Raw genomic sequence first — 17,085 nt, forward strand, 5'->3', positions numbered from 1 at the left:
TTGGTCACATGGAGAGAATGAGTGAGGAAAGATTGACAAAGAGGATATATCTCGTCTCCCCAGAGCTCCAGTGGTGGTACATCATTGATGGTGTTACTGTCACATGCCCAGGCTGGTTTAGTGTTCTATGATTGGTGGTAACACTGTCACAAGACCAGGCCTTTTTGAATGTTACACCAAGAGCTGTAACTCTGTTACTAGACCAGGCCTGTTTGATGTTACACGTTTGATGGTAACGCTGTCGCATGACCTGGCTTGCAGGATGTTACGCCACCGATGGTAACACTGACACATGACCTGGCCAGTTAGATATCATATCTGCTATATGACTGTTTCCTTATGTATGGCGTTCACTGTAGTGAGGCATCTCTCAATACAAGGTGAATGGTCATGAATTTTGATTTTTGATGAAGCAAATTTTTCTGAAATGTATATTTTTGTAATGGAGACCCTTTGTAGTTGCACGAATTTACATATTGATTAGAGAAAACATAATGTAGATGTTGTAACTTAAGAGTGCTGAAAGGTGGGAAGTTTAAGTGTGTAGCATATATGTATTAGGCAGATGTATATCATGATGTGCAAAATTTTTAACCCATTACCTATTTTTTCCTTATAATAGTTAACTTTTGGCATTATGATAGGCACTGCAAATGCCTTTTATTTTTGTATACTTGAATTCTCGTGACTACTCAGGGCTGATACACTCATGGTATGGTCTTGTGATTGCCAGAAAGAAGGGATAGACAGACCACTGAAAATTTGGTATAGTAGTTGATAACCTGAATCATGATTGTGATAGAGGAACTCAACCAACACTCCAGTCCTTGATAAAAACTTCAGTGCACACACCACACTGGACATACATATTGTAAACTTAATCAGGTAGAGTCTGGTAACATCACTTACCGAATACAGATAAAAATTCATGTAAAGATCAAGAAGCTAGTGTTTGATTTGTCTTTATAATTCTACTGTCTTGACAGGTTTACTGATGTTGGTGCCAATGCCAATTTGCTTTTCACACTAGCCCATAACATGGAAGTGTTCTATCAGAGTAAGAAAGTACTGTACCCAGTACATAATTCCTTCGTTATAGTCATCACATCCTTCAAACATATGAAAGATGAAGGTAAGATCTGTCAGAATTTGCTTTGAATGCTGTTTTCTGTTGTCAGTATCACTTGTCATTATAGGGCCTTCCATTACAGTATCTGTTGTGCATTTGAACAGACTTAGGAAATTATTTGCTAAACATTTACGATGGCATATTTGTTCAGGACTTCTTTGTACTTTGTTATATACTTCTTTTCTAAATTGTTTTCAAGCATAATAAGATTGTACTGATAGCCCACTGAGTACATTACAATTATTTTTTGTTGTAAATTGAATGACTTGCCTGTTCAACTAGACTCATATCTGATACCAAGATCAGGAGAAAAGTAAGGAATATTAGTGATTGCATTTGCTCACAGGAATTATTTAATTCATATACCAATAAAACTATACAGTTCTTTCCCTGCATCAAAAGAATTGAATAGCATAAAACCCATAACTGATTTAGATGTTGCTATAGTTATGCCTATTATAACTAGGAGTGTGTTCCAAGGAACACTTGGTCATCTCAAGTGGTGCAACAGAATCATTAAAAGGGAAATGAGAATGGGTGGAATTAAGCCAGGTTAAGTACCAAGTTAATCTTTTTCATAATGTACATAGATCAAGTGTAATATAAACTGAGGTATGGGTCATAACAAAGTTCTTCAGATGATGAGAAACAAATTTATAATATTCTATGGCCAAAGATAGAATTTTCCTCATTATGGGGTAGACTGTCTTAGGTTAAACATCTTTATGAATGTCATGATTCAGGCACAATCCAAACTGGAGTTGCATTACATATACCATTCACTTCTTTAGATATAAAGGTCCATGGCCAAAAGATGGAATTTTCTTGAGAATATGAGCTAGGGTAATTTCAAAGTTAAATCTTTTTGTGTTGCCTGCATAGCATGACATATGTGAGTAATTAGTGAGGTTAAGTCAAAGGTTAAACTTTCTGTAAAGAGCATAACTCAAGTTTTTTAGAGGCTGGAAAACTACTGTGTAAAGTTGCATGGCTAAAGGTGGAATTTTCATTACAGTATGAATAGGTTATTGGTTAAATTTCTTATAATTGGCATAGTGCAGGCAAAATCCAGAGTGATGCATCTTATACCATTTATTTTTGTAGATAGTGGTAAATATATATGTAGCATTTTATGGCCAAATGTGGAATTTTTCTTCAAGTAATGATGTGTTATGTTTCAAGTTAAACCTTTTTGTAATACCTGCATAGTGTGGTAGACATAAGTTATGAGAAAGTTTAAGTTCCAGGTTAAATCTTTGTATAAAGGGCATGACAGAGTTATGAGTCATATACAGTTCAGTTCTTAGATTCTGAGAAACATCCATGTAAATTTCCATTACTGAAGTTGTAATTTCCTGTAAGTATTGAGCAAAGCCAATTACCAGGTTAAACCTTATAAGTGGCATAACTCATGGAGTTCATACTTGTGTTATAGGTCTTATGCTGTTCAGTTCTTTAGATACTGCTACCTACCACACTGCAGTTTCATATGTTTGGTTTATTTTTATATTGAAGCAATTTCAAGTAAGTTGATATGATGATTTATAGCTGTATGTGACATCCTGTAATAGGGGAAGTAACATTATATTTGATTTAATGATTTGATCTGATAGTACTTTGTAAGCAATTTTTGAGAACAACAAGCATTTTAGATAGGAAGAGGGTTCATATTTTTTTATGCTTTCTTATTGGAATACGGAAGTAGATTTCAAAACCAATAATTACTTTTCTGATAACATTTATCCACACAGACGTTGATGATGGAAGACAAAATGAGCTTTGCATTAAATCATGATGATAAAAAGTTTAAAAGTACGATACTTACAGGCATTAATGGTAGAAGACAAGATGAGCTTTGCATTAAATCGTGATAAAAAGTTTAAAAAGTACAATACTTACATTGAGGCATATTATTAGAAGTGTTTATTCTTTTTGGGACTAACATTAACAGACACTAACAGACAATGTTGATACATGATAATTAACTTAACATTAGGAAATACCCTTTTGAATTGTTTTCTCTTTATCTTACAATGAGAGACAAATTGTGGAATGAATAGCTGCAGTCACAAACATTTTCTTTAACATAAACCTTTGACTTGTGCTGACTTCAGCATTGTTAGAATTGCATGCTGCAAGATGAAATTAATGTAGCTTGATGCTGTATGCTTTTTATTGCTTTTTGAGTCATGATAGAGAATTTCTTAAAGTTGTTTTACAAATGAGATTTTTTCCTTATGCAGAGTAGCAGAATCCCACAATCCATGACATCTTTTTGCAGTATGAAATATAAATGCTGTTTGTAAAATAGGGAGCACATTCTTCTACTCACTGTTGTAATCTGAAACAGGCAAGTGTAGCAGAAGCTTCAAGTGTGATGTGAGAAAACTTCTTTGATATTGGTTTTGATGTGGCTCTGGTTAGACCTGGTTGCTGTTTGAGATGATGTTCTCTAGATTTGGTGTTGTCTACCAGAAAAGTTTTATTACTCTAATTATTTTACAAGTCTTTAGTTATTGATATTGAGTGGCACATCAGTTTGATTTTTGCACACTTTGTAGTAATTTTGAACTTATGAAATTCACAGAATCTATTTAAAACATTTTCAGATGGAAAATTTACTCTTGTGTAAGACTCCTAATATAAGGAACAAGATGTGTTTTCTTCCTTTATTCCCTTATTATTCTAACTTAGCTGCTTGTTGATTTACAAAAATCAAGCAGTTTTGATAGAATACTTGTTGCTTACAGACTGTGAATATACCTTTGCACATCTACTTGATATATGCATAGCTCCTGTACTAGCAGAATGAGACAGTGGACACTTGCATCAGTAGTGTAAATAAGAGTACAGAAAAACTACCAGAAGAATGGATAGGAAGCAATAGAGAAATAAGCTGAAAGAGGAAATATCTTTCAGTCCATCAAGTACACAATAATTTTGTTCCATTCATACCAGCTTGCCTTGTCCTCATTATGGCATGAAAGTCTTGGGGTTATGAACTTGATGACTGACATATTTTAAGGTGGAAGACCCATTTGTTTGTTTCATTTTCAAGTTTTCCAACTGTTGGATCTAATAGGCTAACTTAATAATTCATCTTGCATCAGTATGCCTGTCTCATGATAAAAAAAAATCTTTCTTGCTTTGTTACCATGTGGAATATGAAAAATGTACTGTTAAAATTAAATACTGATTGATAGATCTATAACATACTAATTTAAAAACAAATAGTTGGTACAGTAGTAGCAAATAGATTTAATTCTGATGCGTGGTAAAGATTCCTGTTTATTCTTGAAGTTTTCCTTTGTAATATTGACATGTAACACTCTTTGTAGATGCAGATGTAGTGGAATTTTGCTTCTGTGGCTTAAAGTTTAACTCACAATCTATATATATAAAGTGAATGTCTGAGCTTATCATTGCCTCTGCATCTTTTAGCATCAAGTTTCCTTTATCTTTCTTCTGACTGTAGTTATTCAGCCATGTAATGCAGAATCTATGGTTAACACTCACTGTTTACAGAAAATTGTCAGGGGAGGTATAAGTGTGGTGAAAAGGACAATTTGTGCATCGACTCAAGTTACGTGTGTGATGAACACTTCAATTGTGCCTTCCCTTATGGTGGGGATGATGAACATCCATGTATAGGTTTGTACTGTATTTAGCCATGTTTTTGTCAGTAAAAAAATGCATTTTATTATCTTAATTATGTGGATGCAAGTCCATCTGAGATTATTGTTGTCCATTTCAAACTCCTGATCATTCGATCAGTGTTGTTTTCTCTATTTTCCTTTCTTATTTGTAGTTTCACACTTGTACATAATGATTTCATTTCAGTCAGAGTTTCCATATTTAAGCTAAAGATATGTAATTTTTCACTGTGGATCAAGTATAAGAAAATGTGTGCTAGAAATGGCAAATATGTATAAAAATGTATTTATATGGAGCGAAAAAGATTTTGAGTAATTGGGACCTGAACATACAGGAGGGTTAGAGGCATGCATGGAATAGGGTGAATCATAACAAAATGGTATTCCAGAGTCAACGTGCTGTCAATGGACTGAACCAGGGCATGTGAAATGTCTGGGGTAAACCATGGAAAGGTCGATATGGCCTGGATGTGGATAGGGAGCTGTAGTTTCAGTGCATTACACATGACAGATAGAGACTGAGTGTGAACATATGTGGCCTGTTTTTGTGTGTTTCCCTAGTACTACCTCACTGAAGTGGGAGGACAGCGATGCTGTTTCCTGTGGGGTGGGGTGGCACCAGGAATGGATGAGGGGAAGCAAGTATGAATATATACAAGTGTGTATATGTCTCTATGAGAGTTGGGGTGAGAGACTATCAGTAAATTTTAGGGAGAATAAAAAGATGTTCTGGAAGGAGGTAAATAGGGTGCGTAAGACAAGGGAGCAAATGGGAACTTCAGTGAAGGGCGTAAATGGGGAGGTGATAACAAGTAGTGGTGATGTGAGAAGGAGATGGAATGAGTATTTTGAAGGTTTGTTGAATGTGTCTGATGACAGAGTGGCAGATATAGGGTGTTTGGGCCGAGGTGGTGTGCAAAGTGAGAGGGTTAGGGAAAATGATTTGGTAAACAGAGAAGAGGTAGTAAAAGCTTTGCGGAAGATGAAAGCCGGCAAGGCAGCAGGTTTGGATGGTATTGCAGTGGAATTTATTAAAAAAGGGGGTGACTGTATTGTTGACTGGTTGGTAAGGTTATTTAATGTATGTATGACTCATGGTGAGGTGCCTGAGGATTGGCGGAATGCTTGCATAGTGCCATTGTACAAAGGCAAAGGGGATAAGAGTGAGTGCTCAAATTACAGAGGTATAAGTTTGTTGAGTATTCCTGGTAAATTATATGGGAGGGTATTGATTGAGAGGGTGAAGGCATGTACAGAGCATCAGATTGGGGAAGAGCAGTGTGGTTTCAGAAGTGGTAGAGGATGTGTGGATCAGGTGTTTGCTTTGAAGAATGTATGTGAGAAATACTTAGAAAAGCAAATGGATTTGTATGTAGCATTTATGGATCTGGAGAAGGCATATGATAGAGTTGATAGAGATGCTCTGTGGAAGGTATTAAGAATATATGGTGTGGGAGGCAAGTTGTTAGAAGCAGTGAAAAGTTTTTATCGAGGATGTAAGGCATGTGTACGTGTAGGAAGAGAGGAAAGTGATTGGTTCTCAGTGAATGTAGGTTTGCGGCAGGGGTGTGTGATGTCTCCATGGTTGTTTAATTTGTTTATGGATGGGGTTGTTAGGGAGGTAAATGCAAGAGTTTTGGAAAGAGGGGCAAGTATGAAGTCTGTTGGGGATGAGAGAGCTTGGGAAGTGAGTCAGTTGTTGTTCGCTGATGATACAGCGCTGGTGGCGGATTCATGTGAGAAACTGCAGAAGCTGGTGACGGAGTTTGGTAAAGTGTGTGGAAGAAGAAAGTTAAGAGTAAATGTGAATAAGAGCAAGGTTATTAGGTACAGTAGGGTTGAGGGTCAAGTCAATTGGGAGGTGAGTTTGAATGGTGAAAAACTGGAGGAAGTGAAGTGTTTTAGATATCTGGGAGTGGATCTGTCAGCGGATGGAACCATGGAAGCGGAAGTGGATCATAGGGTGGGGGAGGGGGCGAAAATTTTGGGAGCCTTGAAAAATGTGGGGAAGTCGAGAACATTATCCCGGAAAGCAAAAATGGGTATGTTTGAGGGAATAGTAGTTCCAACAATGTTGTATGGTTGCGAGGCGTGGGCTATGGATAGAGTTGTGCGCAGGAGGATGGATGTGCTGGAAATGAGATGTTTGAGGACAATGTGTGGTGTGAGGTGGTTTGATCGAGTAAGTAACGTAGGGGTAAGAGAGATGTGTGGAAATAAAAAGAGCGTGGTTGAGAGAGCAGAAGAGGGTGTTTTGAAATGGTTTGGGCACATGGAGAGAATGAGTGAGGAAAGATTGACCAAGAGGATATATGTGTCGGAGGTGGAGGGAACGAGGAGAAGAGGGAGACCAAATTGGAGGTGGAAAGATGGAGTGAAAAGGATTTTGTGTGATCGGGGCCTGAACATGCAGGAGGGTGAAAGGAGGGCAAGGAATAGAGTGAATTGGAGCGATGTGGTATACAGGGGTTGACGTGCTGTCAGTGGATTGAATCAAGGCACGTGAAGCGTCTGGGGTGAACCATGGAAAGCTGTGTAGGTGTGTATATTTGCGTGTGTGGACGTGTGTATGTACATGTGTATGGGGGGGTTGGGCCATTTCTTTCGTCTGTTTCCTTGCGCTACCTCGCAAACGCGGGAGACAGCGACAAAGTATAAAAAAAAAAAAAAAAAAAGTATATATTTATTATCTATTTATTTATATATTTGTTATACATAATTGTTGTTTCCCGCATCAGTGAGGTAGTGCTAGGAAACAGATGAAAAATGGTCCATTCACTCATATACACACACATATATATATATTTATTTATTTATTTATTTTGCTTTGTCGCTGTCTCCCGCGTTTGCGAGGCAGTGCAAGGAAACAGACGAAAGAAATGGCCCAACCCACCCCCATACACATGTATATACATACACGTCCACACACGCAAATATACATACATATACATCTCAATGTACACATATATATACACACACACAGACACATACATATATACCCATGCACACAATTCACAGTCTGCCTTTATTCATTCCCATCGCCACCTCGCCACACATGGAATACCATCCCCCTCCCCCCTCATGTGTGCGAGGTAGCGCTAGGAAAAGACAACAAAGGCCCCATTCGTTCACACTCAGTCTCTAGCTGTCATGCAATAATGCCCGAAACCACAGCTCCCTTTCCACATCCAGGCCCCACACAACTTTCCATGGTTTACCCCAGACGCTTCACATGCCCTGATTCAATCCACTGACAGCACGTCAACCCTGGTATACCACATCGATCCAATTCACTCTATTCCTTGCCCGCCTTTCACCCTCCTGCATGTTCAGACCCCAATCACTCAAAATCTTTTTCACTCCATCTTTCCACCTCCAATTTGGTCTCCCACTTCTCCTCGTTCCCTCCACCTCCGACACATATATCCTCTTGGTCAATCTTTCCTCACTCATTCTCTCCATGTGCCCAAACCACTTCAAAACACCCTCTTCTGCTCTCTCAACCACGCTCTTTTTATTTCCACACATCTCTCTTACCCTTACGTTACTCACTCGATCAAACCACCTCACACCACACATTGTCCTCAAACATCTCATTTCCAGCACATCCTTCCTCCTGCGCACAACTCTATCCATAGCCCACGCCTCGCAACCATACAACATTGTTAGAACCACTATTCCTTCAAACATACCCATTTTTGCTTTCCGAGATAATGTTCTCGACTTCCACACATTCTTCAAGGCCCCCAGAATTTTCGCCCCCTCCCCCACCCTATGATCCACTTCCGCTTCCATGGTTCCATCCGCTGCCAGATCCACTCCCAGATATCTAAAACACTTCACTTCCTCCAGTTTTTCTCCATTCAAACTCACCTCCCAATTGACTTGACCCTCAACCCTACTGTACCTAATAACCTTGCTCTTATTCACATTTACTCTTAACTTTCTTCTTCCACACACTTTACCAAACTCAGTCACCAGCTTCTGCAGTTTCTCACATGAATCAGCCACCAGCGCTGTATCATCAGCGAACAACAACTGACTCACTTCCCAAGCTCTCTCATCCCCAACAGACTTCATACTTGCCCCTCTTTCCAAAACTCTTGCATTCACCTCCCTAACAACCCCATCCATAAACAAATTAAACAACCATGGAGACATCACACACCCCTGCCGCAAACCTACATTCACTGAGAACCAATCACTTTCCTCTCTTCCTACACGTACACATGCCTTACATCCTCGATAAATGCTACCTACAAATCAATCTGTTTTTCTAAGTATTTCTCACACATTCTTCAAAGCAAGCACTTGATCCACACGTCCTCTACCACTTCTGAAACCACACTGCTCTTCCCCAGTCTGATGTTTTGCACATGCCTTCACCCTCTCAATCAATCCCCTTCCATATAATTTCCCAGGAATACTCAACAAATTCATGCCTCTGTAGGTTGAATACTCACCTTTATCCCCTTTGCCATAGTACAGCGGCACTATGCATGCATTTTGCCAATCCTCAGGCACTTCACCATGATCCATACTGAATATCCTTACTAACCAGTTAACAACAACACAGTCACCCCCTTTCTTAATAAATTCTACTGCAATACCATCCAAATACACTGCCTTGCTGGATTTCATCTTCCACAAAGCTTTCACTAACTCTTCTCTCTCAACCAAACCATTCTCCCTGACCCTTGCTCTTTGAACACCACCCCAACCAAAACACCTTACGTCTGCCACTCTATCATCACACACATTAAGTAAACCTTCAAAATACTCACTCCATCACTACGTGATATTACTTGCCCCCTTGCCCCCTTCACCGATACTCCCATTTGTACTCTTGTCTTACACACATTATTCACCTCCTTCCAAAACATCTTTTTATTCTCCCAAAAGTTTAATGATGCTCTCTTACCCCAGCTCTCCTTTTATTTATATCTGTTATACTTGATCACTGTTTCCTGCTTCAGCTAGGTGACGTAAGGAAACAAAGAAAGAAAGACCCACCCACTCATACACATGTATAAACATACATGCACTTACACATACATATACATATCAGCATATACACATATACATACATAGACATATACATATGTATATACACATGTACATACATATTCATACTTGCTTGCCTTCATCCATTCCTGGCACCACGCCGCCCTACAGGAAACAGCATCGCCACCCCTTGCATCAGCGAGGTAGCACCAGGAAAACAGACAAAAAAATTGGCGACATTCTTTCACACTCAGTCTATAGCTGTCATGTGTAATGCACCAAAACCACAGCTTCCTATCCACATCCAGACCACACAGACCTTTCCATGGTTTACCCCAGATGTTTTGCATGCCCTGGTTCAGTCCCTTGACAGCATGTTGACCCTAGAATACCACGTCGTTCCACTTCACTCTATTCCTTGCACGCCTCTGACCCTTCTACATGTTCAAGCCCTAGTTGCTCAAAATCTTTTTCACTCCTTCCACCTCTAATTTGGTCTCCCACCTCTCCTTGTTCTCTCCTCCTCCAACACATATATTCTCTTTGTCACCCTTTCTTCACTCATTTGTTCTATGTGTCCAAACCATTTCAACACACCCTCTTTTGCTCTTGCAACCACACTCTTTTTATTACCACACATCTTTCTTACCCTTTCAATTACTTACTCGATCAAACCACCTCACACCACTATGTTATGTTATAAATTCTTTTCCTGTGTTGTTTAACCCATTTATTTAGCATATAAGATGTATGAAATATGAAGCTAACTTTGCATACAGTATCAGTTGACACTAAGTTCCACCATGTAGTAAATATGTATTAGATAGTTTTATATTTTTGCACATATTTCTTTTGAGCAGTATTACAAATCAACTGTTTATCTTCATTTGGTCTTTTATAGTAAAGACGATGCATCAGCCTACTTTCTCCACAACAACAACCATCATCACTACACTGGTAGCTATTGTTGGTGCCGGCCTTTTCATCTGCTGCCTCTTCACAGTTATCATGAAAGTCAAGTCTCGGAATGGTACACCATCAGGGTAAGAACTTTTTTTCATCACTTGTTTAGAATTAGTTATTCATTTATATTTATTTATTATACTTGATCGCCTTCTCCCACATCAGCGAGGTAGTCCCAGTAAACAGACAAAGAATGGCCTATCCACTCATTTACATATATATATATACGTAGACACTCATACACACATATACGTGTATATACATATCAACATATACACATATACATACATATACATACACATACACAGACATGTACATATATTCACATGTACATAGTCATACTTGCTTGCCTTCATCCATTCCTGGCACTACCTTGCCCCACAGGAAACAGCATCACTACCTCCTGCTTCAGTGAGGTAGCACCAGGAAAACAGACAAAAAAGACCTCCTTCATTCACATTCAGTCTCTAGCTGTCATGTGTAATGTGCTGAAACCACAGCTCCCTATCCAATCCAGGCCTTAGAGACCTAGAATTAGTTAAGAATAGTAACAGCTTGTCCAATGTTTTTGAAGTTGTAGAATATTATGTAATATTTACTTGTTACTCATTGAGATGAGAAATTCTGTATTAGATTGTCTTCTTTCTATGTTCTATCTTTTCTTTCCAGTAATTTTGGAACACCAAGTTTACTGCACACTTAGTTGAAGTAAAGAAATTGGCCTTTCTCCCACTGATGACATCTCATTTTCTTTACATATTTGCCTGTCTTGTTGATGTCATTTGTATGTTTTCAGTATGCTTATTGGGTAGCAACATAGTTGAAGGATAAGTGAGGATTCTAGCTCAAAACCTTGCCTTTCATGAATACACAGCTGACTTTTTGTTTAGTTTTATATTTCATTATCATTGATACTGTTTAGTACAGTGTACTTGTTTATGTTTGCTGCCATTATGTTATCCTAACCAGTTAGTTAAATGTCACAGGTACAGCAGTCATATTAAAACATGCTGGAAAAATTCCGCTAATTTCTGTAGCTAAATTTTTCACTGTAGCTTTCATAATACAAACTGTTGATGAACCAGGGCATATGAAACGTCTGGAGTAAATCATGGAAAGGTCTGTGGAGCCTGGATGTGAATAGGGAGCTGTGGTTTTAGTGCATTACACATGACAGTTTATATAGAGTCTGAATGTGGGTGAATGTGGCTTTTTTTTTCTGTTTTCCTGGCGCTACCTCGCTGAAGCATGGGGTAGCGATGCTGTTTCCTGTGGGATGAGGTAGTGCCAGGAATGGATGAAGGCAAAGCAAGTATGAATGTGTACATGAGTATATATGTATATGTCTGTTTATGTGTATGTATATGTGTATATGATGATATGCATATGTATATGTATGTATATGTGCATGTATGGGCGTTTATGTATATGTATAAGTATATGGGCAAATTGGCCATTCTTTCTTCATCTGTTTCCCTGCGCTACCTTGCTGACACGGGAAACGGCAATCAAGTATAACGATAATAATAATAATAATAATGATAATGATTATAATAATGATAATAAACCATGGAAAGTTTTGTGATGCCTGGTTGTGGAAAGGGATCTGTGGTTTTGGTGCAGTACATATGACAGCTAGAGACTGAGTGTGAACGAATGTGGCCTTTGTTGTCTTTTCCTAGCGCTACCTCGTGTGTGCAAGGGGGAGAGGGGGTGCTGTTTTTCATGTGTATATATGTATGTGTCTGTGTATTTATATGTATGTATATGTCGAAATGTACAGGTATGCATATGTGCGTGTATGGGCGTTTATGTGTGTACATGTGAATGTGGGTGGGTTGGGCCATACTTTCGTCTTTCCTTGCGCTACCTTGCTAACGCAGGAGACAGCGACTAAGTATAATAAATTCTTTTCTTTCTTTCATACTATTCGCCATTTCCCGCATTAGCAAGGTAGCGTTAAGAACAGAGGACTGGGCCTTAGAGGGGATATCCTCAACTGGTCCCCGTCTCTGTTTCTTCTTTTGGAAAATTAAAAAAAAAAACGAGAGGGGGGGGATTTCCAGCCCCTTCTCCCTTCCCTTTTAGTAGCCTTCTACGACACGCAGGGAATATGTGGGAAGTATTCTTTCTCCCCTATCCCCAGGGATAAAGTATAATAAATATGATGATAATAATGAGGCTATTCATACTGATTGAAATTATCACTCTCTCACTTATGTTATTCTTTATTCATATATCTTGCACTACACTGTATTTTTACAGTCAGCACTATGATTTCAGAACCCCAGTGCCACCAACTGGACCAGTATCAGATGCATCAGCACCACCCCTACAACGACAACATACACTTCCTCACTACGAAGCAGTAGTAATGTCCGATCTGAACCAGAGCTGGAAGAGTAGTACTCCTCCATCCCCTGAGGTGGGTGAGTTCCCTCCCAGCTATCATGCACTCTTTCCAGATGGTCCACCTAAGGATCTGGAGTCTGAAAATACTCATACTGGTGAACAAACAGCAACAGCTACAACAACAGTGCAGGCTGCTGCATCATAGAATAAAAGTGCCAAATTTTGTATTCATGTTGGATACACTCAGGTTCTAAATATTGACATACAGCTTATCATTCCAAACCTGGATATTCTGAATGCTGGATCCTCCATAACCCAGATTTTTCAAAGACCTGCTGGGTCTGGGTTTTGTCTGGGTTACAAGAGAAATGAAATGACACACTGGGAAGGGTATTTTGTGCAAGTGGTGTAATGAATGGTGTGCAGTTTTTCTGCCTGAACCTGGAGATCTCAAACCTGATCCGTATTATCCAAGTTCAGCAGGATAAAGATATTTCTTCCAAAACTCAAAATGCATCCAAAATTTGACATGCTTGCACACCAGCAATCCAAGGTTTGTAAGGATACACTGTAAGAAATAGATGAATCTTTCATTGTATCGTATTGTACAAGGATTTAGGGTAATGCATTTTATATAAATTTTGTTATTTATTGGGAAAATTTTGTACGTGAAGAAGAGAAATTTATAATGATGTGTATGATTCTTTTCATACATTTGAATAATATAAGTGGCCTTAATATATAGTACAATTGAAGTTTATAAAGAAAAATTAATTCAGTAAGTGAAATAGATAGTACATGTATTTTCTGTAGAACCTCATCTTTTTTTAAGCTCAATAGTCATCTCAAAACAACTTGCACAAAGTTTTGAAGATGATAACAACATATATTAAAATTTAGTTAGAAAGTGATTTTCAACTAATGAGCACTGAAGATTATAGTGACTTGTGTTGGAATGTTCCTGCTATCACTTTAGAACCAGCAAGCAGAGTTGTAAGATAAAGTTGTGTTTATCAGGTTAGCCCATTTACTGTTTCGACAAAAACTGATATCCAATTGTCTGTGTTGAACTATTTTTCTATTTTTGTAAAAATATATGGTAAATATGCGTACAGTAAGAAAAATATACTGTGAATGTGAGTGCAGCAAAAAAAGAATAATAAAAGATGTACAATGTGTAACAAGTAAGTAAGAGGAAAATAAACTGGCAGAGTTACATGACGTGCACAACCCATATGATCGCTGTGTGACATATCATACATTAGCATGCATTTCCTCTCTCACATCTCTGTTAGCACGTAACATGACAATAATAATTAGTTTCTGATAATATCTGTTCCTCTTGTAGGCAGGGATGTTAGAAGTAGTCTGTAGGATTGTTTGGTAGGAGCCTCTGGAAGCACTGCACTAGAGTTGCCATCTGTCATTAGCTTGTCAAGGGTGAGGCACTAAAGGCTAAGAAGCATCACTGGAATTCCCCAGTTATGGAGACCCTTTTGCCGTGGCCACCCCCATGAGGGAGTTTCCTGAAGGGAATGGGCATCAGAGATGTAGATAGGTAGATAGATTTTGATGCTGTTTTTGGTTTTTCACTTTTTTTACATGCATTTTTACATTAAAGATTTCTATTTTACCATACAGCATACAACACTAATTGAATATTTTATCAGCTTTTACAAAATAATTAGTTGAGATATGCGTTACCATGAATATGTAAGTATAGGATAGTTATCAATTTGTGATATATTCACCATTTCCTGCATTAATGAGGTAGCATTAAGAAGAGAGGACTGATCCTTAGAAGGAATATTCTCATTTAGCCCCCTTCTCCGTTCCTTCTTTTGGAAAATTAAAAATGGAAGGGGAAGATTTCCAGCTCCCAAATAGATGAATATATGAATATATACTACTGTATCTATCTATCTGTCTACATCTCTGACACCTGTTCCCTTTGTAAACTCCCTCAAGTGGGGTAGCCACGGGAAAAGTGTCTCCATAACTGGTGGACCTCAGTGCCAATCATGTATAGTTCTGTATATTTGCTCATTATTGATGGACACTTGAAATTCACTCAGTGGATCAGTGTAGTGCCAGTACTACTCACTTGGTTATCGGGAGGTTTAATGGCATCTGTGTTGTGAGCCACCACTTCATTGGTTCTCAAGTTGCACCCATCTGGCCCAGGTAGCTGTCTTTTCTTTCTACCTTACCCATGTGTGGAATACTGACATTCTGTCCGCAAACATACATTCTCTCTTTGTCACACTTAACACCTGACAACATACTTAACACACACAGTTCACTATTTGTAACTTTAGATTTTCCTGTTGTGAGCATTACGTGCCAGCCCTACCTTTTGGCAAAATGGTAGGAGCAATAGATAGAATTAGTAGGCATGAACATTTGGGCTGGAACATTAGTTAGAAGTAGTAGGTAGGAACATTAGGCAACAACATTAGGTAGAAGTATTCAGTAGGAACATTAGGTGTGAGCATAGTGCATAATGATGGCTGCATAATGGCCCACCTCTTTGGTTGTCAAGTTACACTCCTGTGACCTAAGTAGGTGTCTTTTCTTTCTGCCTGACCCACATGTGAATAGTTGGCATTCAATCCATGAATATACAGTCTCTCCTTGTCACACACAACACTTGATAACACTTAACCCGCACAAATCATTATGCGTATCTAGATTTTCCTTCAGTGAGCACTGTGTGCTATCCCTGCCTTTTGGCAAAATGTTAGGAGCAATAGACAGAAGATAGTAGGTATGAACATTTCGATGTGAACATTATGTAGAAGTAGTAGGTTGCTACAGTAGGTAAAAGTAGTTGGTTGGAACATTGAATAGGAACCTTTGGAAACTCTTTGCTAGAGTCGTACTCTGCCAGTGGCCTGTTAAAGATGAGGCACTAAAAGGGCTTGAAAGCAGCACTTGAGTTCACCAGTTATGGAGATTCTTTTGCCATAGCCACTTCCTTGAGAGAGTTCCTGAAGGAGGCAGGCATCAGAGATATAGATTGAAAGCATCAGTTTATTTGTATTTTAGTCACAATTTTTTTTCATTCTAATTTTGTACTCTGTTTTTTCACACTTAGTGTTTATATGCTATTTATTTTCCTTAGTTTCACTGCTGAAACCCCTGTTTAGGTCTTAAAACTTCAAAACCGAAGATGAAGTCATAGCAGATACTGGAGTATGAAAGCTTTATCATCACCAAAATCTTCACTTTCACTCGATGAAGAGGGTTAATGGGCATGTGAATCATGGTCATTATCTTAGTATATGGTAGTAAAGGCATTTTTTATCATCATTAGAGATGTTCTCTCATTATATGGTAGTAAAAGCATTTTTTATCATCATTAGAGATGTTCTCTCATTACTTCCTTTAATTTATGTGTTTTTGAAGCCATTCTTCTTCACTCCATAATTTCTAATGATTAGGTGAGGCATTCCTTTCTTGGGTGTTGTGCATATTATCCTCAATTGTGCATATTATCCTCAACTGATGACGGTACCTCCTGGAAAGAAAAGTAGTGCATGTTATCCTCAACTGATGGCAGTACCTCCTGGAAAGAAATGTAGTGCATATTGCCTCAACTGATGGCAGTACCTACTGGAAAAGTAGTAGCCTAGTACATCAACTTTTAGGAAAACAAAAAATCGGAAATATTTTACTGTGCACTGCAGACTGCTGTGGGATCAAAAACTAATTGTCATGTAAAGGAGATGTAAACAGGGAATGGGTTAAACTTTCACACAGGCCAGTTGTTGATGAATATATTCTGTGTATATTTGAATGCTCTTCCTTCTACTGTTGTCATAGTTACAATCTTTTCCTTTTTTTTTTTTCATTTTTATTTTGCTTTGTCGCTGTCTCCCGCGTTTGCGAGGTAGCGCAAGGAAACATTTTCTTAGGCTTGAAATGTGAGGTTCTACTGCTTTTACAGAATTACAATGACATTTTGACTCTGCAGAATAAGTC

At 38.4% G+C, this 17,085-nt stretch overlaps 1 protein-coding gene across 1 annotated transcript in view; it reads left to right on the forward strand.

Annotated features, from left to right (window-relative positions):
• The window catches only part of LOC139753415 (uncharacterized), a 58,571-nt gene that overhangs the window by 13,266 nt on the left and 28,220 nt on the right, over window positions 1-17,085 (forward strand). The window contains exons 5-8 of the mRNA XM_071669889.1: window positions 987-1,132; window positions 4,655-4,780; window positions 10,688-10,829; window positions 13,033-13,174. Coding sequence (XP_071525990.1) covers window positions 987-1,132; window positions 4,655-4,780; window positions 10,688-10,829; window positions 13,033-13,174 — 556 coding nt within the window. The remainder of the gene's footprint in view (window positions 1-986; window positions 1,133-4,654; window positions 4,781-10,687; window positions 10,830-13,032; window positions 13,175-17,085) is intronic.

The sequence above is a fragment of the Panulirus ornatus genome, chromosome 14 (assembly GCF_036320965.1).
Source record: "Panulirus ornatus isolate Po-2019 chromosome 14, ASM3632096v1, whole genome shotgun sequence".
NCBI classification, from domain to species: Eukaryota; Metazoa; Arthropoda; class Malacostraca; order Decapoda; family Palinuridae; genus Panulirus; species Panulirus ornatus.